The sequence below is a fragment of the Siphateles boraxobius genome, unplaced genomic scaffold (genome assembly GCF_051911475.1).
Source record: "Siphateles boraxobius isolate OS27281-9 unplaced genomic scaffold, OSU_SipBor_1 16, whole genome shotgun sequence".
Lineage (NCBI taxonomy): Eukaryota > Metazoa > Chordata > Actinopteri > Cypriniformes > Leuciscidae > Siphateles > Siphateles boraxobius.
In genome coordinates this window covers 14,017,721-14,042,534 of record NW_027508766.1, presented here as the reverse complement: position 1 = coordinate 14,042,534, position 24,814 = coordinate 14,017,721, and the positions used below count along the sequence as shown (strand labels likewise).

General features: G+C 39.6%; 1 protein-coding gene across 1 annotated transcript in view; it reads left to right on the top strand.

Annotated features, from left to right (window-relative positions):
* Nucleotides 1-24,814, top strand: part of kiaa0825 (KIAA0825 ortholog) — a 153,042-nt gene that overhangs the window by 64,680 nt on the left and 63,548 nt on the right. Inside the window, exons 17-19 of the mRNA XM_077231649.1 lie at nt 276-432; nt 1,137-1,295; nt 2,565-2,659. Of these exons, the coding sequence (XP_077087764.1) occupies nt 276-432; nt 1,137-1,295; nt 2,565-2,659 (411 nt within the window). The remainder of the gene's footprint in view (nt 1-275; nt 433-1,136; nt 1,296-2,564; nt 2,660-24,814) is intronic.

The window sequence follows — 24,814 nt, the reverse complement described above, 5'->3', positions numbered from 1 at the left end:
CAAGAACTGATAAAATGTCTTCTTTGAAAGTAATGTAAGTCGCTTTGGATAAAGGCGTCCGCCAAAATGAATAAATGTAGTATTAGTGTTTACACTATTTTAAAAATGACTTAAAAAACTATAATAATTAAAATCTCCCATAGAAAATGAACTGGAATCTTGTGGTTATCATGTAAAACTGCCTTTAGAAGGGCTTAAATTGAGTAATATAATAACCATTTTCCATTAATTTCATGTTACCCCCCCTCTCTCTTCTTTATGTGTTCCTCCATCAGTGTGTTGGAGCGTGTGGAGAGCGGCCCGGCGCAGGATAGAGGTGGGCCCGCGGAACTGACTGAGCATAAAATAAGGCAGTTGCTGCTGGAGCTGTGCCATAGAGCAGGTGGCAGCCAGCACCTCCGGCAAATCCATCACAGCATCCAGCTCAATGAGGTAGCGAATTGCTGTTTTTCACCAAGCAATTAGGTGGCTGTTAGCCTGAGGCAGACAGTGTGACCTGAAGCTGAGGGGAACGCCTGTGCAGAGACACAACTGCATCCAGATGTTGCTGCGGGCCCTCTCGTAACAGCCTTGACCTGATTGAAAAAAAAAAAATCGATTGGAGAATAACAACTTAAACAACAGAAATAACTGAAATTAATGGAAAAGATTCATGAATTAGTCAAAGTCTTTCTCCGCACTTAAACTACAGCTCTATACCCAATGCCCCTTTGCTCTACTTAACAATAAGAACTCATCTTGGGAAATTAGTACAACTCTCACTTAAGTCTAATCTTGAGGACAATTCTTTGTGTCACATCTATACATATCTTTGTCCTCTTCCAATGTCCTGTTTTCAAATCCTATTCCTAGATAGACTGATTAATTTCTACCATTGTCGGCCAATTACTTGGGGGATAGAGAGAAAAGGAAATGTCCATTATGTCCAAAATTGGGTATATAATAATTGTTGAAATGTACTAATTTGTCCGATGATGTGTTTAAGAATTCTGTAGAGACTCACTGTTAATTTGACCACTTTAATAGTGAATAGTTTTGCTTAGTGCCGTCTAATAATAAGATGTGTCCAGGTTCCTGTGGCATTGAGTGCATTGATGATGAGCCTTTACGTTGTGTTTCTTCATTTTATTTTGTAGGATTTACTGAGGTCCGTCTTATCGCCTCATTCAAAGAATAATGCACTTCTGGACTCCCCTTTGGGACCTGTCATGTTCTCCTCTGAAGCGAGTGACTGTACATCCCAGTTTAACCCCTTCACCGAGTGCAATTCTAACAACCCTATCAAGTTCGATCAGGTTGGTTCTTTGTTATTATTCATATTTGAATTACTCACCCACAAATCGAGGTCCTTGCAAACACTTGTTGTTTACATAACTTATTTACAGCAGTTCATTAATGGCGTGAACTACTTCTCTTCTTCTACTCTTTCACGCTCGAGCGAGTGTAACTTTCCGTCAAGGCCACCAGGCAAGGTGAATATAAGAGAGAAACTGAGAGACTTTAAACTGCTTCTCTAGAATGAACTCGACAATTCTCCATAGGTCGCTCTGTCCCTAAGCTATATTTTAGTGTGAAGGGAAGACACAAAGCAAAACATTAAAAAAGGTTAACCAAAAGAGCAGAGAATTTGAAAACACTTGAAAGGTGAACTCTTCAAGTGTGATGTGGCTTTGAATAAGGGGTGGGGAAAAAAGCATCCCTTGCGTGTTGAAGACGGTGTAGGTTGAAGGTTTAATTACAAGAGCCATGGTCTTCTTTCGGCTTTCTCTTAAAGGTAGGATAAAGTTTTCTCTGCTCATGTCATGAGACTTTTTGTAAGGTCTTTGAAGCTGGAAAGTCTTGCATCCTTCTTTTTTGAGGGGAACTTTTTCCTTTCATTATCTTATTTGGCGTGGAGTTTTACGTCGGTTAAAATGCGAGTTCTTTTCCTTTCGTTCAGCACTAGCTGCGGCGCTCTTAATCCCTTTTGTTTTCTCCTCATCGCTCGCGCTCGCATTGCTTTGCATAAAACACCTTATTAAGGGGATGATTAAAAAGCCTCCTCGCCTTCAGGTGGCTGCGCTGTTTGTCAAATCAAATGGAGGCAGAAAAAACAAATGCCGATCCATCAATCAGCCGGTCGTAGAATAGGAGGGGCTGGCACGCTCCTGTCCTTTTGTCAATAAAAAAAAAAAAAAACTCCGCTTCAAGTTAAGAGTGACGTTCTGGCTATCAAAGCAATCGGATTTCTTTTGGCTCCCTAACAAAGGGACGGTCCACTTTGGGTGAGGGAAACCTTGGGCAGCTTGCCACATACAACGGCGAGAAGAATAACGACTCCTCTTGGAAAATTGATTTATCTTTTTATAAATGATGGTACATCCCTCCCCAAATGGATTTATAAATTAATTGCTGTCTTATTGGAATAAAAACCTTCTTGTGCAGACATGATAGATAATCGTGTTGGGGCGGCCTTGTTCGGGACCCCTCCTCTTTGGTTAGTCCAGCCCAGCTGGAGCAGTAATTTACTGATCATATTAACTCTGATTAATAACGAACAATACTCGCTGCTCATTTATCAACAGGCTGCTATGGGTGAGAGGGAGTGGGATTGGGCCCAACTGCTGCCAGCCTATCAGAGCACGAGTCAGGTGACCTTCACGACGCTGCTCGCTAACAGGTAATGGCTGCTGCCTTAGTTTGCACACTGTCGCCCCCTCCTTTCGCTTACACACTGTTGAAGTGCTGCCTGTCATGTCCCACCGTGTACTGCCATAATGAATGTGAATATTGTGTGGCGAGGATAGAGGGATCCTGCGTCCGTTTGAATGTGCACGCTTGTCTGTGTGTGTCAGCTTCTAAAAGCATTATGGTTGGCCTGCGTATACCTCATCTGACTTGATGTTTTTTACGTATAGATGCTCCCATCTCTCTATGAGTTCTCGGTTTCTCTCAAGATTGTAATTCCCAGCATGCAGCCCTCAAAGTTTAGTAAAGACAGTGCTTTTCCACTGAGAGCTTGCTAAAGAGAAAAGTATATCTGAGCTCACTGTGCGGAGAAAATGAAGCGTCTGCGTTTTTTGGAATTGGGTGGAAATCACAATCTGACGTGTCAGACTGTATCAGAAGATAATTTTGAGGTTACTGAGGGATCGGGGTGTGTTTGAGCTTTAGTTTAATGGGCTTTTTACATGACACTGTTTTCACCTAAAAACGTAAAACTTTGTATGCGTTTTGGCCGTTTATTTACACGTCAACGGCGTTTTGTGTGGGGTTTTCAAAGTGCACGTTTTTGAAAACGGTCTCCGTGTAAACAACAAAAAACGCGAACCTGTGAAAATGATCACGTCTTGCACATGCGTATTACGTGTTCAATCTATAGAGTTTCATCACCATTTAATGGCCTGGCAGCAGGATACAGGGTTTTTAGTCGTTTTCGCAGATCTGTGGGAATGGGGATCGGTTTGACAATGGTGTCGTCTGTACGCGGAAAACTCAAAGGAAAAATGTCTCCGTTTTTAAGCATATCGTTGATATGTAAATGTCCCCTAAATGTGATACAAGTATGCCGGTTTAAAATGATATTTCAAACCACAGCCAGAGTTTGATCCATTTGCTCCAAATGATCAGTGAGTTTAGTATTAGTTTGACAGCTTGACAAAATAAACTACAGTAAAGTAAAACAGATCAAATATCAAATTAAACAATATTTTTAGTCTGTTCTTTTTTCAGGAAAGCGTGGAAGAATGCACATTTATTTTAGATCCTATTTCTTGGTCACTATTTCTTCAAAGATTTTCACTGTTTTAATCACATTTATGTTCTTTTACTTAAATGGTTCTGACAAGTTCTGATGGTGTTTAGGTTAAACTTTATTTTAAAGTGTCCATGTTACAGTGTAATTAAACATTTAAGTACTGAGTAATAGTATTTAACAACATGTACTTACTATAGGGTTAGGGTTAGGAATAGGGCTTTGTTTTAGTTGCATGTAAATATGCATGATTTACTGTTATTACTATAAGTAGTACATGCAACTTGTAACAAGGACACTGTGAAATTAATGTTACCCAAGTTTATTTTTATAAGAATTTTTTTTAAAACCCAATGAGGTTGTAAAAACTACATAAGCATAATTACTGCATAAAGGTATAATAGTTATTGAAACATTTAATAATTATTTTTAAAAAAAGTTCAAATAGGTTTAGTTAAATGAATGTTGTGTTGTGTGAGCAGGGTGGTGTTTGACAAATTTTGTCTTAAATAGTATATACTTACAACTTAATGTCTATCACATCCAGTGATGGGAATAACGCTGTTATAAATAAATGGCGTTACTAACGTCGTTATATTTTTCAGTAACGAGTAATCAAACGAATTACTGTTTCCCCCGTTACAACGCAGTTACCGTTACTGACAAAACAATGTGGCGTTACTATTATTGAACTCACTGAAGCCGTTTTCATCAGAGTATGCTCTCTTTCCACCATAGGACCTGCAAAGTATTTCTGTTATGTGTGTGTGTGTGTGTGTCTGTGTGTGTGTGGTTTATGAGGCGCCGGAGTGGACAAAAGCGAAGCGAACGCGTCGAGCGCGCTCAACAATGCGTGAGAGAGACCCAGTATGTCCGAGAGCGTGCTCAACAGTTGCACAAGAGAGACCGAGGGTGTCCGAGCGTTGGAATAATCTCTATAGCCTATTGGAAAACATCTTTGTTTGACCGGTTGTGAACACGTGCGGCAAACATGCCTAGAATTTGGCTTAAATAACCTCTGATGATGACGTCCACTGTAGGTTATAAAAATAAACCTCAAAAATATTATACTTTATTATTATTATTATTATATATTTTTTTGGTAAAATGTTCAGTATTCTATTGAGAGAGCACTTCATGTTAAACTGTTTACATTTGTGAGGAAGAAAATACTTAGGCTACAGTATGTCTACTAGTTGTGTAACAGTTTTATCGTTTTAATATGCACTACAAAGAGTATGTATATTTTTTATTATTATTTATTCATTTTTGGTACATTTCTTAAGAAGCATAATTTATTTTTAAACTCATTTGTTGGCCAGTTGTGGTCTGTGTGATATTAAGTATAAACCATCTATTATGTTTTATTGTTCTACTAGTAATGATAATATTTAGAATGATATATTGAATTTAATAGGTGTCTCTCACATTGTCCCACCGCAACATTAAAATAGTTTAGATTAGTGTTCAATGTTTTATAATAATAGTTTATTCTATTAAGTGTCCATTTCATTCATTTAACATATTTAATACTGGGGGCATCCAAGTTATTTGACATAGGCCTATTTGAACATTCTTTTAAAAAGTACTACAATAGTTACTTTCTCTGGTAATTAGTTACTTTTTTAATGATGTAACTCAGTTACTAACTCAGTTACTATTTGTGAGAAGTAACTAGTATCTATAACTAATTACTTTTTTTTTAAGTAACATGCCCAACCCTGATCACATCTTTTAAACGATTTAAAGAAAAGTGGCACTTGCATTGGAACAAATTAAGATTTTTTTATAGGGAATTGTGTAAAATCTGGGAATTAGTGCCAACGCCCTACCACACAGTAGTTTCCACGTGGTAGTGCCGCAGGTCAGTGGAACAAGAACCTATTTCTGTGTATCTGGCAAATCACCTGCCCAGTCCAACTTGGAGAGTGTCCAGATGTTAGTGTTTCCTTCACCGTGGGGTGGAACCTCTGAGAGCATCTTTCTATGTTCAGTATCTCAGTGATGGAGCACCTGCCCTCATGGCCGAGCAGAAGTTCAGAAGAGGGATGAAAGAAAGTAAGGTGAAGGACAGAAGGTCCTTAAGGGGAAGAAGCTTAGAGGGTTAGAGATTCATTCTGTCTAGTTTTGTTTGTGAAAGGTCCAGCTGTGGTCACCTAATCTCGTGTTTCTAAGCCCACTTGACATAAGGTTTTGAGAAATTGCTTCATATAAAAACAATAGAAGTCTTTAAATCCGGGGAAGTAGCGATAGTCTTTTCCTCCCTATTGTGACATATGAAAAATGTAGTTTTTCATCGAATGAAAAAAAGCAGGAAACTTGTCATCAGAGAAGAGAAGAGATGTTGCTGCAAAATGGAGGGGACGTTAATTTGAGTAAAGATTATGAGGATGATATGATGAAAATAATAATATTAGTGATGATGCGCAAAGACACATCATTTGTAATACTGTAATATTCCATAAAAAAATTATAATTGTGAGTTTTGGATTCATGTCACTTTATTGTCTTCATTCGGATAGCTGTGTGTGTGTGCTTGTGTGCATGCGCCCTTTAAAAAAAAAAAAAGATAGCTACTGTCATTCACCATTGTAGTGCATGACACTTGAGGATTATCCATGCATGACCATGAATGAGTAAATTTAATGGGAAACCTGGTCAGAGATAGAGAGATTAAAAAAAAATTAGAATGAGGCAGATAGAAACTAGTTGTAACTCAAGGTCTAATGTATGGGGGGAAAAAAGCAGTAATAGGTCATGGAGTAAAAGTTACACTAGAGACCCTCTCTGGAGACTGAGAATGTATGTAGGTCTTCTATATGCAGAAACTATGTGATCTTGCTGTCTATTGAATAGGGTGAGAGCTCTGAGCTGTTTTCATCTGAACATATTAATCTCTCTAACTTCTCTTTTTTCAGTCATTTTTTAATGATGTCAGGTTATGAGAGGAATATTTTTAAAATAGAATACCATTCTATTAAACTTTTAGTTCATCAAAATATCCTGCCAAAAATGTATCAGTTTCCACAAAATTACTGTTTTCAACATAATAAGAAATGTTTCTTGAGCAGCAAATGATTTCTGAAGGATCATGTGACGCTGAAGACTGGAGTAATAATGTTGAAAATGCAGCTTTACCATCACAGGAATACAATATTTTAAAATTATTATAAAAAAAAAAAAAAAAAAAAAAAAATATATATATATATATATATATATATATATATATATATATCCAAATAGAAAACAGCTATTTTTAATTGTAATTATATTTCAGAATATTGCTGTTTTTTTCTTCTTCAAATAAATTCATTATTTACTTATAATCTTGAACACAGTGGCTCTTGAAACAAACATGATTGACGATTTAAATTCCGGTTTGTTCCTTCAATAAATCCATCATACAATTTGGCATGTAGTGCATATGGGTTATTTTTATTTAATTATATATTTTAAAAGTCCCTTTTTTGGAGCTTGACAGCCCATTGGTCGCTGAGAACTGCCTTGGTATGGAAAGCAAAAACATTTGTGTGTGTCCTACTAAAAAATAATAGTAATAACATCATACAAGTTTGGACTGAGATTCACAGTATATAATCACCCAGAATTTTTTGGTGAACTATCTATTTAAACATTAGTACATATTTCTGTGGCTCTATGAGGAGTACATTAATCTGGCTGCATATGAATGAGATGTGTGCCATAATGCGGTCTCAACTCCGTCCCCCCATTCCCCCTCTCAGAGTGTGTGTGTGTGTGTGTGTGAGATAGAGAGAGAGAGGAGGAAGATTTACACAGGTGTGAGTGTCCTTTATTGTCACCTGTCATTTGGCTGTCCGTGCCAGCAGTGTCATAAATCATTCTCAAATGGAGCTTTTCAGCAGAAAGTGACTGATTAATGTTCCTGTTCTTCCTCAGACTAGCACCTGACACCCAGAGAGACAGCTACAGCAAACTTCTAGACATGCCCCACACAAACTTTTTTGCCAGAGTTACAGTGCTTGGTGACAGGATGCCTTTAAAATAACACGTTGTGCGTGTAGGATAATGCGTTATCCTATTTGATACAAATCGGGCTTCCCTCCATGTTGCATTCTGTAATCTGGCAATAGCATTTGTTTTGCCATTTACTATCTCTGCACACACTCTTTTCTAATGGTTTTGAAAAAAGCCTCATGTTCACCAAGGCTGCATTTGTTTGATCAAACATGATCAAAACTTTGCTAAACCTGTTGTATGCAATATCTTATGTCTTCTTTAGTGATTTTTAAAAAGTAAACATTAGAATAGATTATATTAGTAGTAATATTTCAAGTTGAACCTTTACTGGACCGAAACAACTACTATGGTGTCACTCATAAGAAAGAACAATCCAAGGCACTCGAGTATTTGTTTTTAGAAAAATATAAAGAGCCTTTATTATTTCATGGCATAGATTTTAAAAACAGGTGACAAGCAACGGCACACCTACACGTTACGGCCAACAAGCCTTCATCAGGGTGTAAGTAACCAACACTATCAGAGTTCTTTTAAACAGCAATCAATTTGTCACACGTCGATCACCTGGTCATGCGGCACAGGACAAAAGATAGTATTTTTTATTTATTTTTTAAAGTATCAGTTATATGATATATCAGGCTTTTGTGATCTCTCAATCACCATGTTATAACATTGTATTATATGTCTCCATTGTGAGCTCCATAATCTCCCATATCATAGTGTATGAGCCATAATAACATTTTTTAAATTTTTTTAGATTTTGTCTAAAGGTTCCATAATTTTCTTTTTTACATTTTACCAACCCAACAAACAAACTTCCTTTCTTCCACCTGTGTCGCCTGGATCATCTTTCATAAGTGAGCTCTACGGTTAAACATTTTCCTCCAATGGCTTTTTCTCATAATATATTGTGACTTAGTTTGACATGCTTTCAGTGTTACAAAATACCACGGGACACGCTTAACAAGCACCTTCTAAACAAATGCAATGCTCTTGGTAAATGCTAAAACTTTTGGAATCGCAGTCACAAACATTGCTAAAATATGTCTTCTCCTTTCTCTTCTGTGCAATTGCTTGTTGCATTGAAAGACATGAATTTTGACTATGTAGTATGTTGGCTTGCTCAAATTATACAGCCTTGCACTGTCATTCCTCCATCATCCGGAACAATAGTGAAGTATCTGTTAAGAAAGATGGCAGTTGATGCAGGTAGTGGAGTGCTTTAAAATGCAGTGATGCCGTTCACTTAGGGCAAATGCCATCTGTTCCCAATGATAGCCATATGGTAAGCTCTCTTTCCCAGGGTATAAAATACAAACAAATGTGTCAGAATGCAAGGACTTTTTCCGCAGACGCGCAGAGACTCGGCTAGAGGCAGCATCGCAATGTGCGGGGAAGTAATTGGTATCGCCACCTTTGTGTTATGACTTTGTTGTTGTTGCTTTTTTGGCTAAGGGAATCTGTCATGGCCGAGGAAAGGGACATTTTCACTGTGTTACTGGAAAAAGCAAACACTTCCATGTCAACCCATCAATTTACTGACTTTTTATGGGTAAGGTTTTTTTTTTTTTTTTGCTGGGGGCCCTTTAAGTTTCACAAACAAGTCCCCTCCATCATGTTCTATGACGGACGGACGGACAGACTGACTGACTAACTGACTGACTGTGGGAAAGCTTCTTTGTGTCTCTCCATCATCTTGCCTTTGTTTTGGTGGCTAGTGCTGGAAATGAACAGACACAATGAGGTTTTGTTTAGCATGAGGCAGGCGTAGAGCTCCTGGTTTGTTCTTTGCATGTGTGTGTGTTCATGTATGTGTGTGTGTGTGTGTGTGTGTGTGTGTGTGTTGGTGGGTGAATCACTGAAGCCTGGGAGAAGGCCGTGGCCCCACCTCACATGGCAGAGAAGAGTTGAAAGGCTCATTAATCAAACTCCGAGTCACAGATGTGATGGCTTCCACACAAACTGCCAGCAGACTGTGAAAGTCACATCCAACAGAGTCAACTGTCAAGCAGCTAGGCCACCATTTCCACCCGGCCTAACTCATTCCTCATTTCTTTCCTCTAAAATCCTCTTCCATCCATTAATTATTTCCTTCCTCCCTGTCTCGCACCTCTCATAGTCTTGGTTTAATACTAAAGTTCAGATTGAACGGCATTATTTTCACAATCAGAAATAAGTTCACGTTCGTTCATTCATTCTCAGATGCCCAAATCTATATGTGTACATTTTAATTATGCTATGTATTATGACATTTCCCTGGGATCAACGGTAAGGATTTTTTTCAGTTCGTCATAGAACATGATGGGAGGGGACTTGTTTGTAAAACTTAAAGGGCCCCTAGCAACAAAAAAAAAAGTCGCTAAAATGATGGGTTGACATCGAAGTGTTACTCGCCGTGGCAATATTTTTATTGGTCCCACCAAAAAATAAATAAATAAATGTTTAATGATTAATACCTAATGAAACATTGAATTCTAATAAATATGCCACTAAAATTTTAGATACTGGGGACATTTCTGTAACGCTTAATCCAAGGAAGATGAAGCGAATATAACACACGGTTTATTTTAACAGCTCAAAACTAGACAGCCAACATACGAGACAGCGTGTGAAACATGAACAATACCAGACAAATGAAGAGTGCTCAAGAAATAACTTAAATACACAGTGATGATGACAGAATAACAAACCGCTGTGATGGTGATCAGTGTCCATAGAAAATATAGCGGCGCGAAACAAAGAAAAAAAAAGTGTGACTAATGTAAACAAACTAAAAGTCCATGGACTGAACTAAACTGAACATAACGGTGACAGAATGCCCCCTATCATGATAACGATGAGAAGGGAGGTGGCTTTGGATGTGGACAAAGAGGTGAAGAGAAAACAGGAGGCGGTGAAGGGCTGGTGAGGGTTGGTGGCGACGGAGGAGTGGCAACCTCCGAAACGACGACGAGGTCCCGGAGGTGAAGATGGAAAAGGCCCGATGGCACAGGCCAAGAGCTTTCCAGTGCAGACAGCCCATGGTGGTGTTGAGGGAGGGAGGAGCCGAGAGGGTGTTGTGGTGGCTGATGGCATCTGGGGTACGACCGAGGACAGAGGACAACCATAAGGGTGGAGGGATGAAGCGCAGAGGACGGCCAGTAAATCCGTGGCGGAAGTAGAGTGATGACTGACCAAGGGGGAGCCGGTGGGATGAGGGAACCCGGTGTAGCCATAAGGCCGAGGGTCTCCGGTGGAGCCGAAGATGGGAGGAGCCAAGCGGAGCCGACAGGTCGACGGGCCAAGATGGAGTGAAGGGAACAGAGGCCGGAGGAGGAGCCACAGGATCATATCGCATTGGCGCTACTGCTGGCTGCACGACTTGTAGCGCAACGTCACTGCAGGGACAGCGTAGGGCTGTAAACATCCGGAAGCGGAGGGGCTGGAGGACTGAGCTTCGCGTGATGGTGGATGATGGTGTAGAGTAGACAATAATTCTGCACTGAAGTCGATCAACCAGTCCTCTGTCTCCGTTCCCTCAGCCGCTGGTGTTGTGGGCTCACACCCCTGGTCAGGCTCACTCATCGCTGCGGTTGGTCCCTCAATGTCTGCGGGGGGCTTTCACTATCTCTCCGCTGTCAAAGGTGATAAATCCGGCTCAGGGGCTGGCACTGTCCTCTCCAGACACCGGACGATGGATTCCTTTCAGTTTTGTCAAGTGGTCTCTGGGATGTCAACAGGATGATGGTAATGTTCCAGGGTTTCCAACTCTCACGCATCTGGCGTGACACTCACGCATTCAGCCTCAATCTCACGGTCTCACGCTCAACAAAGAAATCTCACGCTAAATTAGACATTCTTCTGTGCTGTATTTTTTTTTTCACTCATGTGCACTAATTTCCGAATTACTATAAGCAAGTTCAGGCTCTTAACTACTGATTGGACCACTGCATTTTCTCACGCAGAGAAAAATCGCGGAAAAAGAGGACACTGACACAGACAGACTAGACAGAGAAGGTTACTTTTGATATGTAACAAATTGTCAGCTGTCAGATTCTGTCAATATTCCCAAAGTTTTGGCGCTTTTAAATGTGACAGATCGCTGTAGCGCGTCAGTTCAAACAGCACGTGATACAGTAGCCTACAACCCCTCCCCTAATCAGCAAATATCACTCCAAGCAAAACTCAAAAGTTGGCAACTCTTATGTTCCCCGATCCAGAACAGTGATTTCAGGGTCTCGCCGCCATAAGGGCAGTTGACTGAGAGATGCATGCTTGCTCACAGAAAAAAAAGCGTGCGAGAACTGATTTGAGTTTTGTGAACTGAATGATTAAAAATCGCTTCAATGTTAAAATTATTAAGACTTAGAAACACGTGCAAATGATAAACTTTCATAACGGCGCTGCACTGGCCTGGTTTCTCAACTCCACCAACCGTCCCGTCTTTCACGCTGGCCCTGGGCTATCGGAAAGTCCTTATTGTCGAGCTCTATGTCTTGTTGTTTTGTTGTTTAGTTATTTTGTTGTTTTGATGGTTTTTGTTGTGTCTAAAAGTATTACACAACTTGCTGAACATGCTAATTAGCTATCATCTAGACTTCCAAATGTTTTGGTTTTAGTTTTTATTTGTTTGGTTTAGAGACAAAGAGCATGCCGAGCAGTTAGCTAATTAGCTACTACACTACATTTTACTTATATTGATCATTAGCTACCATCTAAACTACCTTTTGTTTGTTTTGTTTTGTGTTGTTTAGTTTTGGTTTATGTTATTTTATTTTATTTTGTTTGTATTGGTTTGGTTTAGAGGAAATTAACCTTCATAGCAGATAGCAAATTAGCTACCATCGAAACTAAACTACCAATTGTTTGGTTTTGTGTGTACTTGCCGATCACACAGGTAATTGGTTACTGACTATACTATCCAAAGTCGTGCTGAAATGGCTGAAACAGCCTCTATTTATAATGTTGTTCCAGCTTTGCAGGGCTTTTATTCTTTGGTCCGTCAGTTTTCCTTCCACAACATCCTTGATTATGCCACACTCTTTAACTCAATTCAATCCATTCTCTCACTTCCAGTCCTCTGTTTCTTAGTGAAGAACCATTATCTCTCATAATCTATGATCCTAATCTACAGCCATCACAACCAGCTCAATCACACCCAGCGCAGAGCTTTAATCAGACACCCACTGCCATCTCCACATTGTGATTGACAAAGCCACCCTGCCAGCCTGAGAGGTGGAAAATAATAATAAAATAAATAAACTGTGTGGTCCCTGGATGGAAGAGGGCCAGTGACAGGCTTCCACGCTGGGGGCCCGGTGTCACTACACTGGCAGTCTCATCACACTGCCACCAGAACCCAGCCATTTGCATCCAGGCCAGGGACAGATAATTAGAAGGATTCCTGCCTGTCAGCATTAATCTGGGCAGCGGTGAAACGCCCTGACAAGGAAATGGAGATGGAGAGCTTTTTGCTGGAGCGGTTGGCGAAGGAGAGTGTGGTTCAGTAGAGGCAATCATAGCTCCTTACAAATAAGAGTGATAATATTAGTGGCCTATAACGGTAATTCATTTGGAGTGCACTGAATGCTGATTTGTAATGCCTGCATTTAATATACCTCGCTTGTTATAGATGTCTAAGATGAGTATTTCAAGCTTAATTGACTTCAATTTGCTCTTCCCCAGTCTTATATTGTAAAAATGCAATGCAAAATACAAAAAAAAAAAAAAAAACTATTGTTAAAGTAGCATTTATTCAAGCTTGCATGTCACAACCAGTCTATTTCTGTCAGTGCACAGGCACTTTAAAATGCTAGCTGTGTCATTTTTTTAACAATCTCACCACAAGGGAACCTTCATTGTTAATTGCTTTGAAAAGTTTGAAATGTGTCGTCTGTTGGAAGGATATATTAAGCTAAAATTAAGCTATATTAAGCTTCCATCACTTTGGATTATTCTCATATATAGTTTTTTTTTTTTTTTGCGTACAGGTTTATATAATTAATTGAATGTGTTTTAGGAGCATTCAGAACTCACGCTATTATAGGATAACAGATATAGGAGATGAGCGAAAACCTAAAAATAAATAGTACTCCAAATTGTTTCAAAATTAAATGATGACTGACATTTAAAGTGATAGTTCACCCAAAAATGAATATTCTATCATCATTTATTTATTAAATTCAGCAATTTAGCAAATTTCATAGAAAAAAAGAAAAAGAAACTCATACAGGTTTGCAATATGGACATGAGGGACTGTAAATAAAGACATAATTTTCATTTTTGGGTGAACTATCCCTTTGTAAACGTTGTAAATGAAGTAAGTTTTGATTGTCTCTCTGGTCTTAGAGTATGTGTTGCAGTTTTACACCTGACATTGGTAACTTCTTTCATTCTCCTGACGAGTGTAGTGTTTTGGCCTAGTGAACCTCTATACGATGTCTACGATTCTGTCATAGGAGCCCTGATCAGACGTGACCTTCCCTCTCCGCTGACTTTACATGGCCTGAATGCCACTGTCTCAGAGTACCTTTAGAGGAACTGTGGACTGTCATCCTGTCAATTAGATGGTGATCTCAGTGCTCCGCAGAGGTGCTACAGATCCCCCGGAGCCCTTAGCCCTGACTGATATAAGGGCCATGGTGCCACTCTGGCCCCTGGGCAGATGGTCAGCAAGCATCCTGAAAGCCGAGGGCACTTGGGTCTTTCATTGGCATTCAGTGTCCACGTTCAAACTCTGCCCCTCAGAGGTGGGTAAGAAGGACAGAAGGAAGGATGAAGGTTGCTCAGACATGGTTGATGAGGAGAAGGTCTGTCACCACATCTGCCCTTCTGCAACCTCTCTGGTTGAGCACCACACACTAATTAATAAGTGTGTGCACAGGTAACCCGACAGCCAAGCCCATTTCTGAAGACTTTTGCAGATTTTGCGGTTTCTGCACTGATTTTACGAAAAAAAAAAAATATAGCATATAATATATAGCATGGGTTTAACCCTCATGCTCTGTTTGGGGCCTTAGAGATTCCATGACCATTTTTACAGCTTGAAAAAATCTTTGCTTTTGATCAAATGAATACAGCCTTGGTGAGCATTAGAGAATAAAATATTTTGTAAAAATCTTACCAAGTCTAAACTATTGAGCGGACTATTGCCAACTATCCCTTTGACATAATTTACCGGGCGGTTGAGATAAGTAGAAAGAAACAAACACACATATCCAAGCTGAACTCAAAAAAAAATTAAAAAAAAATTTAAAGAGAAGAAACCCAATGCTGAAAGAATGCCAAAGCTTACTTTTTTTGCACTGAAAAATCAATATGAAACATCTGATGAGGTGGAAGACCTGCAGCCAGTGCAGCCAGGTCACACACTGAACAAGCTGTGCCCGCACAGTCACTGCCTGTGGATTTGCTGAAAGCTATAGGGTTGTGAATCTAATTCCAATTCTGGAATTGCATTATTAAGGTCAGGAATCGGATACTTGTTATAAAATTTAAATAGATAATCAATATCTGTGTTCACAATTAATGTGATTTTCAACTATTCAAGCGCAGGAAGATGTACTCGACTCTCATATGCACAAATACTGAATTAAATTGAGTTCTCTTGCGCTTGAACGTACAAATACACACTAAATTGTCCTCGTAAAGTCACCGATCTTGACTGAATAACTTGTGTAACTTTAATAATGAATAATCTATATTTAATTTATAAAAAGGAAACTATGCAGTGTTATTTTTCTTTTGATTATATTTGATTTCTTTGTTCAGTTGTATTTATTTGTGCTACGTATCTTTTTATTATTATTTGTGACTATTTAATTGTCTTTATTTATGTTTGAAATATATAAGTTGTGACATCCTGACTTTGCTTAGGGCCCCCAAAATGGTAAACCCGCCCCTCACCGGATGTATTTTGTATACGGTATACATTATAGTTATATTTTTAGTGTGATAGTATGATGGCTAAGTGTATGATACAGGGTTAGAGTATTCTGCTCAGTGCTCTGCTGAGGATTGTCTTGATGTGACAGGCTGCTATGTTAGCTCAAGTTGTTTTTGACAGAACATTAAGAAAAGAAGACCAGAAAGAAATGCAAACTGAATTCCTTTTCAGAAGAATTATTCTCTGCAATAATTGTCTTCTTTCTTTCTTTCTTTCTTTCTTTCTTTCTTTCTTTCTTTCTTTCTTTCTTTCTTTCTTTCTTTCTTTCTTTCTTTCTTTCTTTCTTTCTTTCTTTCTTTCTTTCTTTCTTTCTTTCTTTCTTTCTTTCTTTCTTTCTTTCTTTCTTTCTTTGGTTGGTGTGAAACTCTCGATTGGTTAGCAGTTGGTATGATAGCAATCCTTTCTTACTTGTTCTTGGTTACAATAATTATAGTATAGTTCAAATCTGCTGATAAAAGTGACATTTTGTGTGTGTTTAGTCTTGTGCTAAACCCAAGGGACAATTGAACTTTGGCTCAGATCAAGCAATCAAACCAAGTGTGAAAACAGTTCAACTAGATTTGAACTTCCTCTTCATGACGTCTTTGAATCAGTCCCCAAATTGTCTGGGATTTTTTCCTCCTCTGACAATATGTTTTGATATTATTTTATCTTATTTGTTGAGTTAAGTCAGGTTGACTAATCTTGACATCTTTAAATCAATGTCCAGACAGGCTCGGAGCAGATTTCTCAAATGTAGTTATTCCTCAGTGGCATCTTCACCCTTTATTCTTTACTCTATGTTTCATCTACTGGCAACCATCTATAGCGGTGTGACTGTTTGTTGCAATTTGTGTGATACCCAGTGACAATGTTATGAAAGGCCATTTAGAGATGAATGATGCTCCTTGTCACTCCCTCGATCTCTTCTTCTCTATCTCTCTCTCTGCCATACTCTCATTCATCTCTTGTCTTTTTTGAACTTGGGTGCTCTTGCTGGAAGGGGAGCAGATCTAATCAGAGAGTGGGATGCCTGGATTGGGGGCATCTGTGTAGTCTCTGCATTGGCTCCGGGCTGACCCAATGATTTCTCAGGCAATCCGTCATTCAGCGTTGCCCTGTCCGAGATCAGCTCAGGCCTCTCCTCACAACCACACACACAATCCAGAGCTCAATGTCAGGCCATGGACTACTTGACGGAGTGAACTGTTTGAAGACTTCCTATCTTTCCTGGAAACCATACCACCTGCTGGCTTGAAGCCCGTGGCTGCTTGCCCTCTTCTGGTTTGAGAGAGGTCAGAATACACGTTGTTTCCGACCAGCTCTGCCAGTCTCCTCAGGTTTCCGACCCCAGCCGCGAGCATCAACCGTCCACATCAGAAAAAAACAGTAAGAGGGCACGAGCAAAGGCAACGGCCTCCTGTAATTCTGGCCAGTAATGTCTTACGGTCTTATGGTTGCTTAGTCCGAACACAAGTTCAGTTCTATCCTTCTCCCTCTGCCCTGGCCTCTTTTGCATCATGTCAAGTCAAGTCAAGTCAAGTCACCTTTATTTATATAGCGCTTTTTACAATACAGATTGTATCAAAGCAGCTTCACAGTGATAACATGAAAATAATATAACAGAGTTTGTTTCTAAAAGAAAATTGAGTCAACGTCCACCTTAAATAAGGCAGATCAATAATATTATTGAATATTAAATGTCCCCAACTAAGCAAGCCAAAAGCCAAGGCAACAGTGGCAAGGAACCAAAACTCCATCAGGTGACAGAATGGAGAAAAAAACCTTGGGAGAAACCAGACTCAGTCGGAGGGCCAGTTCTCCTCTGGCCAACGAAGGAACAGTGCATGATTTATGATTCGGGCAGCATTACAAGTCAGATTGGATCGGAACATTTAGAATATTTATCCATTTCCATCTTTTTGAAGTCCAAGTAATCACGCCGGTGTTGAGACGAGTTGTTGAGGATCAGTGCCGTCCACCATAGAGGGTCCATATCGCCAGTGTTGAGTCGTCTCTTCACAGGCTTTGTGATTGGCGTATCTGAAGTCTCTGTGAAAGGCTGGATACAAACTGGAGCTGACGATCATCATCTTACTACTGTTAGTACTGATGTAATCTAGATAGGTAATACCTAACCAGCCACTGTGACTTACTCTTGTCTCTATGGTACTTCCGGAAATACACTAGTATTTAAACTGTGCCGGGTACCAAACTGATAATTATGTTCAATTTATAGCAGAAAACTGATGAATGGATTTTTTTTTAAAAACTAAAATTATTTGTTTTAAATTATATAAATAAGTTTAGGCATCACACAATTATAATGTACATATTCAAATTATTAGTGTTTTCTAAGATCAACCAATCATGATCTTCCCCCAACCTGTGAGGGAAGCATCCGTCGTTAGCATTACGCAACGACAAGAATGTGTTAGTGACATCAAAGGTAATCTAAACTTTATTATAGGGTAAACAAATGACATACTGATTGTTTAAAACATCTCTAATGTAAAAAAAAAAAATTCAAACCTCATTAGTTTGTGTGGGATGATAATGGGTTAATTCACATGACATGCAAGAACAATTTGTGTGTGTGTGTGTGTGTGTGTGTGTGTGTGTGTGTGTGTGTGTGTGTGTGTGTGTGTGTGTGTGTGTGTGTGTGTGTGTGTGTGTGTGTGTGTGTGTGTGTGTGTGTGTGTGTGTGTGTGTAAAAAAAAGTAAGTAAATAAATTTACATTTGTGGTTGAAATATGCCTTTACTCATAGGTTGGCACTTGAATCTGTCTAGGTACGAACAATAAGAGACAATTTCTGTGGAAACAAGAGGCAATGAGAAACAAATTATTACCCTAATATGATAACAGGCAAGTATTACATCATCAATAACAGTTTACTTCCACAATTAGACCAGATAGCATTCATGCCAATTATGATCCATGCTAAAATCCTTTTTTCAAGTTTAGTAGGTAATTATTCTTGTTTATTGTAGAAATGTGTGAACTTTCGTCTCAAATTAAGTCTAGAGATTAAAAAGATGCTTACTTAATATTGCTGCATTTGTTGTTTATCATGAAGCGAATTCCAAACTTTTATGCATAACAGAAGTGAAATTTCATATCATTTGCACTGCATATGACAAACTAACACGCCCTTCCTAGTTTACAAAACCAGTCATCCTCAAGAGACGAACACGTCACCGCAGAAGACGAGACGGCACGTTTGTTTAAAGCAGACGGGCAATAAAACGGTCCAGCTTAGTAGCACGCAAACGTCGGGTTAGTTTTAGCCTTTCATTGGCGTTGGATATCAGTGACAGCCCCGATCAAAGAACGCCGTCACAAATGAAGCTGTCAAAATGGCTGGCAGCTGAGTCAGGCAGCTAAAGGGGGAGAAACAGAAAGAGAGATTTTCATTTGCTTTCAAATGCATCATGACCACGATGGAGCCTTCATAAACAGACAAAAAGATGGCTAAAACGTGTTAGCGCAGCGCGACACGATGAATTATAAATGTGTGCGGAGGATTATAAAAACAATGAGCGAAGGCAGCGGAATCCCTCAACCTCGGGCAGATAGACTAATTAACACTTTCGACATGAATGTATGATCTCATTATAGCTCTTGAGCTTATGTAACGCGGCATTGCACCATTGTTGCGAGCGCGGAGAAAGCTTAACGCCGTTTAGAACATCTATTGTTTAGAGTTAAGGTTTAGTTACGTAAACATTTACGCAACTCGTAAAAGTCGTAGGGAGATGCGTTATGTTGTATATTTTGGGCTTTTTGCTATGAGTTGTTCCTGCTAATTTTCTGATAATGGCCAATTATCTGCTCTTTTTTCACTAATTAGGAGATAAATATCATCAATCATTGTCTATTAATGTTGATGAGCCGCTTGCATGAAATGAGCGTTTATATGCCTAATGAGTGTGCCCTTTTCCTCTATTCGTATCATTCGAAACACTCATTTGCCGACACAAAGTATGCATGGTTAGGTGCTTCTGTTGTGCTGTAATTTGCGTACTTGATGGTCGTGACATGTCTCTATGACGGAGTCTCACACGGAGGCACTCTCTGGACATAGAACGAGAGCGAATTAAGTCATCTTCTTTAATGCGTTCACAAAAAATCGAAGAAAGAAAAGCTTGGAGTGAGGCCTATACGTTCCCTGCTGCTATCCTCCTCCTCCTCCTCCACTTTTTCTCGCTCTCTCTGTCTGTCTAGGTCTCTTCTTCGCTGTCTGTCTGTGAATGTGTGGGAACTACATGGCGCGCTCCTTTTTAGCTCCTCGCGGAATGAATCAGCTTGGATTTCTAAGGCTGTAGAAGTGTCCCATTGTTATGATGTCACCTCAGCTCAAGAAGGATGACCTCTGGACCCTATGGATTCATGGCTGTTTCGTCGCCCCCATTTCTGACAAGTATAGCTGCCTTTGTCCTCCCACTAGGGGGTATCCAAGCCGTTTGGAATAGATTTCGAAGGACTCGCGGCTTAAGACATACAACTTTGTGTGTCGCCGTTGTCTCTCGATTTTTTTGTGGTACCTCTTGACTCTGGCTTCATTTTCCTCTTTTTCTCTGTCTTCCTTCCTTTCACTCTGTCAGTCTTCCTGGCTTTTTTCTCTCTGCACCCGTCCGTCTCCATCTCCGTCTCCCCCCTGTGCCGTCCTTTTCATTTTGCTATTGCTAAGGAAATAGTGAATACCGCCAGATGTCGCAAATACATCATCATAAGGTGGAGGACTGGTGAAAATAAATCAAGACACGTATGCGGTGGGGGATGTGAAACTGGTGCTTCTCTTAGAGTGTGATTGTGTGTGTGTGTGTGTGTGTGTATGTGTGTGTGTGTGTGTGTGTGTGTGTGTTTGGGAGAGAGAGAGAGAGAGAGAGAGAGAGAGAGAGAGAGACAGACAGAAAGTGAGGGAGAGAGGGCAGTAGAGGTCATTGGATTGTCCCTCAGATGTGTGATATTTTATGTATGGGAAAAGCTAGAGCGGATATGACAGAAGATGCAATTCGCCACCTCAGCAGACCAAAAAGACAAAAATGCAACACCGAAAAAGGTCGAGAACCTTTTAAGTCTTCCACATCCACCTGACCAAACCGACTGGCGAAGATAATGCGAACATCACCAGAAACTAACCACACAAACAAACGAAACACAAAATGCGTCTCCTTCCCACTAACATGCATTCCTACTAAAATGACTAAGTGAAATGAGCTGTGAGAAAGGCTTTGTTTGCAGTTGAAGGAGAGCGAGGCAGACACGCTCTCAGATCCACGCTGAGTCGAGCGAGAGAAGGAGATTCCCCAGGGTGGCGCTATCCCAACAACGCTTATCCTGCGGGGGGAAAAGTTTACAGCAAGCCCTGCCGTTTGTAGTGCCACTACAGAGGCTGTGACAGTCTGCATAAAACGGGCTGGATCTGAGCAGATGCCTCCGACCGGAAAATAAAAAAAAAACTCCTACAGAAGCACAATTGAACGAATGCAATCGAGACATCAGAGCGAAGCCCTCTAAATACCTTATTTATGCAGCCGCTTATATCCGTGACAACAAGAAAACAAAACGACACATCAGCATTATGCCTCCTCTTATCATATGGAGGCTTGTCTTGTTTTTTACACTTCCTTTTTACCTTCCCACATCACAAATTTGGTCTTTTTTCTCCTTCAGTTGTTCTGAGTTCCTCAAAGATGGATAGCCCTGAACAAGCTTTGATATACTAAAATGACACCCCTCGTCTTCCATCAGCCCTGCGGCTGACCATCTCCAGCTCACCCCACCAGATGCTAGACAACATTTTCTCTCGAGTGCTCTCACAGCCGGCAGGTAAAAGGAAAAGGGCTAATTCCAGGCTCTTTTGAACTCCTTGTAGTGCCTTTCTCTATTTTTGGCCATCAGAGAAATGTGCTTCAAATAGATCTCAGAACAAAGTGTAAACGAATGTGTGGTATATATTATGAGCATCAGAGTATTATTTGAGCTGTGGATTCGTGACATTGGCCAATAAACAATTCGATTAGTCACAACGGATACGGGGGTGAGCCTTTGTTTCAGCCAAGCTTGCTAGTGTCGGTAAGATTCTGAAGAGACGCCATATTGAAGAGTCCTTTTCTCTCTGGTTTGGGGGCGGAGTCCACTCAGCTGTCAATCACCGAGACAGAAGAGAATAGCTGTGATCTGTGCCATCGTTGTAACTAAAACCGTATGCAAATTTGCCTTTGGAAATCTATTTCTACATTCGCAAAACGTTGGAGAACGAATAGCCATACAAATAGGCAAATATCCCCCGAAAGGAAAAAAAAATAGAGTCCAAGTCTGACCTAAGCAAGAGACTTTTTGTGAAAGCTTTTGAGGCTCAAACACGGTCATTTTCAGTGAATGGCTTTTATTGGTCTATGTCCCCCCAATTCTCCCTATGTCTTAACAAAGAGACATAAACGCATACAAAGAGTGAGGAATCAAATCATTGGTCTTTTATCGCACCTATAAATAGGATTTAAGCCTTGAAAAGTCAATACACGAACCTAATATAGAACATTTCAGTGGAAAGGTGTTGTGAATACAGTGTTGTTTATTAGTTAGCTTTGCTTGTTTTGTTACCCTAGATTTGTTGTGGCCTCCACTTCGAGGTAGAACGTACAAAATGTGCAAAAATGCTGTAATTATAGTTTACATTTAAAATGCAATGATATAAAGGTTATTTTCTTCCTGCCCCTCAAAAAGAACCTTAAGGTACGATACAAGGGGAGAACTCGGCAAGAGCTGTGTAAATTATTTTTTATTGCATTACCATGTGTGTCTGATTTCTTTAAATGTAATTTTTATATCAGGAAAAAAAAATCCCATTAGAGATGTAACCGTATTACGTCCTATGGGAGTATGTGACATTTGATATGAAATTATGAAATCTATAATACAGAGTCCTCTGTGTGTTCCTTCTAATGTTCTATGGAATGCACAGGTTTTTTCCAGTGTTATTATCTTATAATAATGCACTTGCATTATTGAGTGTGCGTATTGATTTTAGAACTAAAACCATTTATTCCAGGGGTAAATGTTATTATTTTAATATCAGGGCCTTGCTAATTTGATTCTTTTGATATATTTCATACAGAACGCTAGAGGGGTTTTTTCCCTCTCGTTTTAAAGTTCACACTAGTGTAGCCAGAAACAACTTTGTCCAAAAAAATCAAGGCTCTCATCCATCCAAATCGTGGCTGGGGTATTATCTGACCCAATCAGATAGTCTCCTCTTCAGTAACTATTTCCTGAACATTACAAAAGTGAAATGTTTTGTTTTTAAGGTATTACTCATTCCGACACACTTCCCAAGCATCTATCTCTCTTTCTCTCCCACTCTCTCTAACAGGAACTTCTTTTGACCTGGTGAGACTCCTGTAGGCTGTCTGTCCAGCTGCTCACCTGGCCCTAATTATTTGCTATTTTGTGTGTGTGTGAGTGTAAGTGTGTGTGTGTCTCCTCTCCTCATCCCAAAGGCACAACAGGCCTCTAGATGCCCCTCAGTCTCCGGCAGGCAGCAGCAGCCTCATCCAGGTGCCAGCCATGAAACTTTAATACCTTATTTAAATATGGAGTGAATTAGTCTTTGAGAGGCAGGGAGTCGGGCAGCTGTGGAGGGTGTGCTGGTCAGGCAGGCGCTCTGGGAGGCCAGAGGTTCCCGCTCAGTGCCATGAGGGAGAATAGCAATAGGCTGATGCATGGGTAAAAATACCAAGAGTCAATCTTATATCCCAGAATTCAACTGCTAACAATGTAGCCTTAATGAGATTAGGATTGCAGGCGAGATAAGGTGTGTGTGTAAGAGAGTGGCACAGACATATTCAGTATGAGGCAACCTTGGTGTTGATTATTAGTGGTGTGTGCTAAGGCAGGCACACTGCCTATACTTACGGTGAGGGATGTGAACAAGCCCCTGAGTATTTAAGTTTGGTATGTCATTTATCCTGCTTCGGACATGAATTATATTTCGAATTTGTAAAATTATGAAACATCTTGAGAAAAGGTGTGTTATTACTTCAAACTAATGGCTGATCTGTGGCCGATAAACCCCCAATTTTAGATGAAATGAAATTAGGTAACACTTTATTTCAATAGTACACTTTAGACATACTAACTATAAGTAGCCTAACTTTGCAACTACATGTCAACAAACTCTTATTTGAGTATTAGTAGACTGTCTGCCTAATATTTGCTGACACTTTATTTTGATGGTCCCCCATCAGACATTCTTCTGACTATAAGTAATTTTGAAACTTACGTCAACTTATTCTACTAACCCGAACACTAGGCCCGTTCACACAATAACAATAACTATAAAGATAACTGTGTCTTAGCATCCACACCAGCAAACAATATCATTCTGTTTATTCTAAGCACGCACTTGTCTGTCACTTTAAATGCTTGAACTCGTTACATCATGATAAATACTGATTGGTTGTTAATGTTTTTATTGTTTTATTGTTATTGGATGAAATCAATCTGAAAGTGATTCCAACGATATCGTTTCTCTGTGCCATTATCATTACAGCTGTGGTGTGAACTCTATTCTTTAATATTCTTTATTCTTTCTGCTATTCTTTAATATTGATAATTTTTTTTAGAGCTATATCTTTATAGTTATCGTTTTTTAGTGTGAATGGGCCTTAAGACCTAAACCTAACCTAACAGTCTAATAAGGCTCTAATAAGAGTTAGTTGACTTGTTGCAAAGTTACTTACTTGGTTAGTAGAATGTCTAAAGAGGACCAGCAAAATAAAGCGTAACCTTAAATTACAAATAAGTATATAAACAAACAAACAAACGAACACCTCAACAACCACATTTTAATGCCTTGACAACACTGGCGTCATGGTGCTTTTGCGCCAATCACATTTTCAGCTGTAAATGTATAAATCCAGTTTCAAAGTGCATTTATTAAATAACTCGGTTGTATATTGTGACATTTACTTGCTTAGTATGGTCAGATTAGCTAGAAATCAGATCAAACATCGTAGGATGTAAATGTACCAGATGTTTGTATTAAGATCAGAAAAAGTTCAGCGGTTATCCGGTTTATATAATGAACAATCTTTTGAGTTCAGCTTATGAGCATGTGTAAATAGAAGCCTATCCCCATCTGACGCATGCAGATTTGCAGATTATCCTTGGACT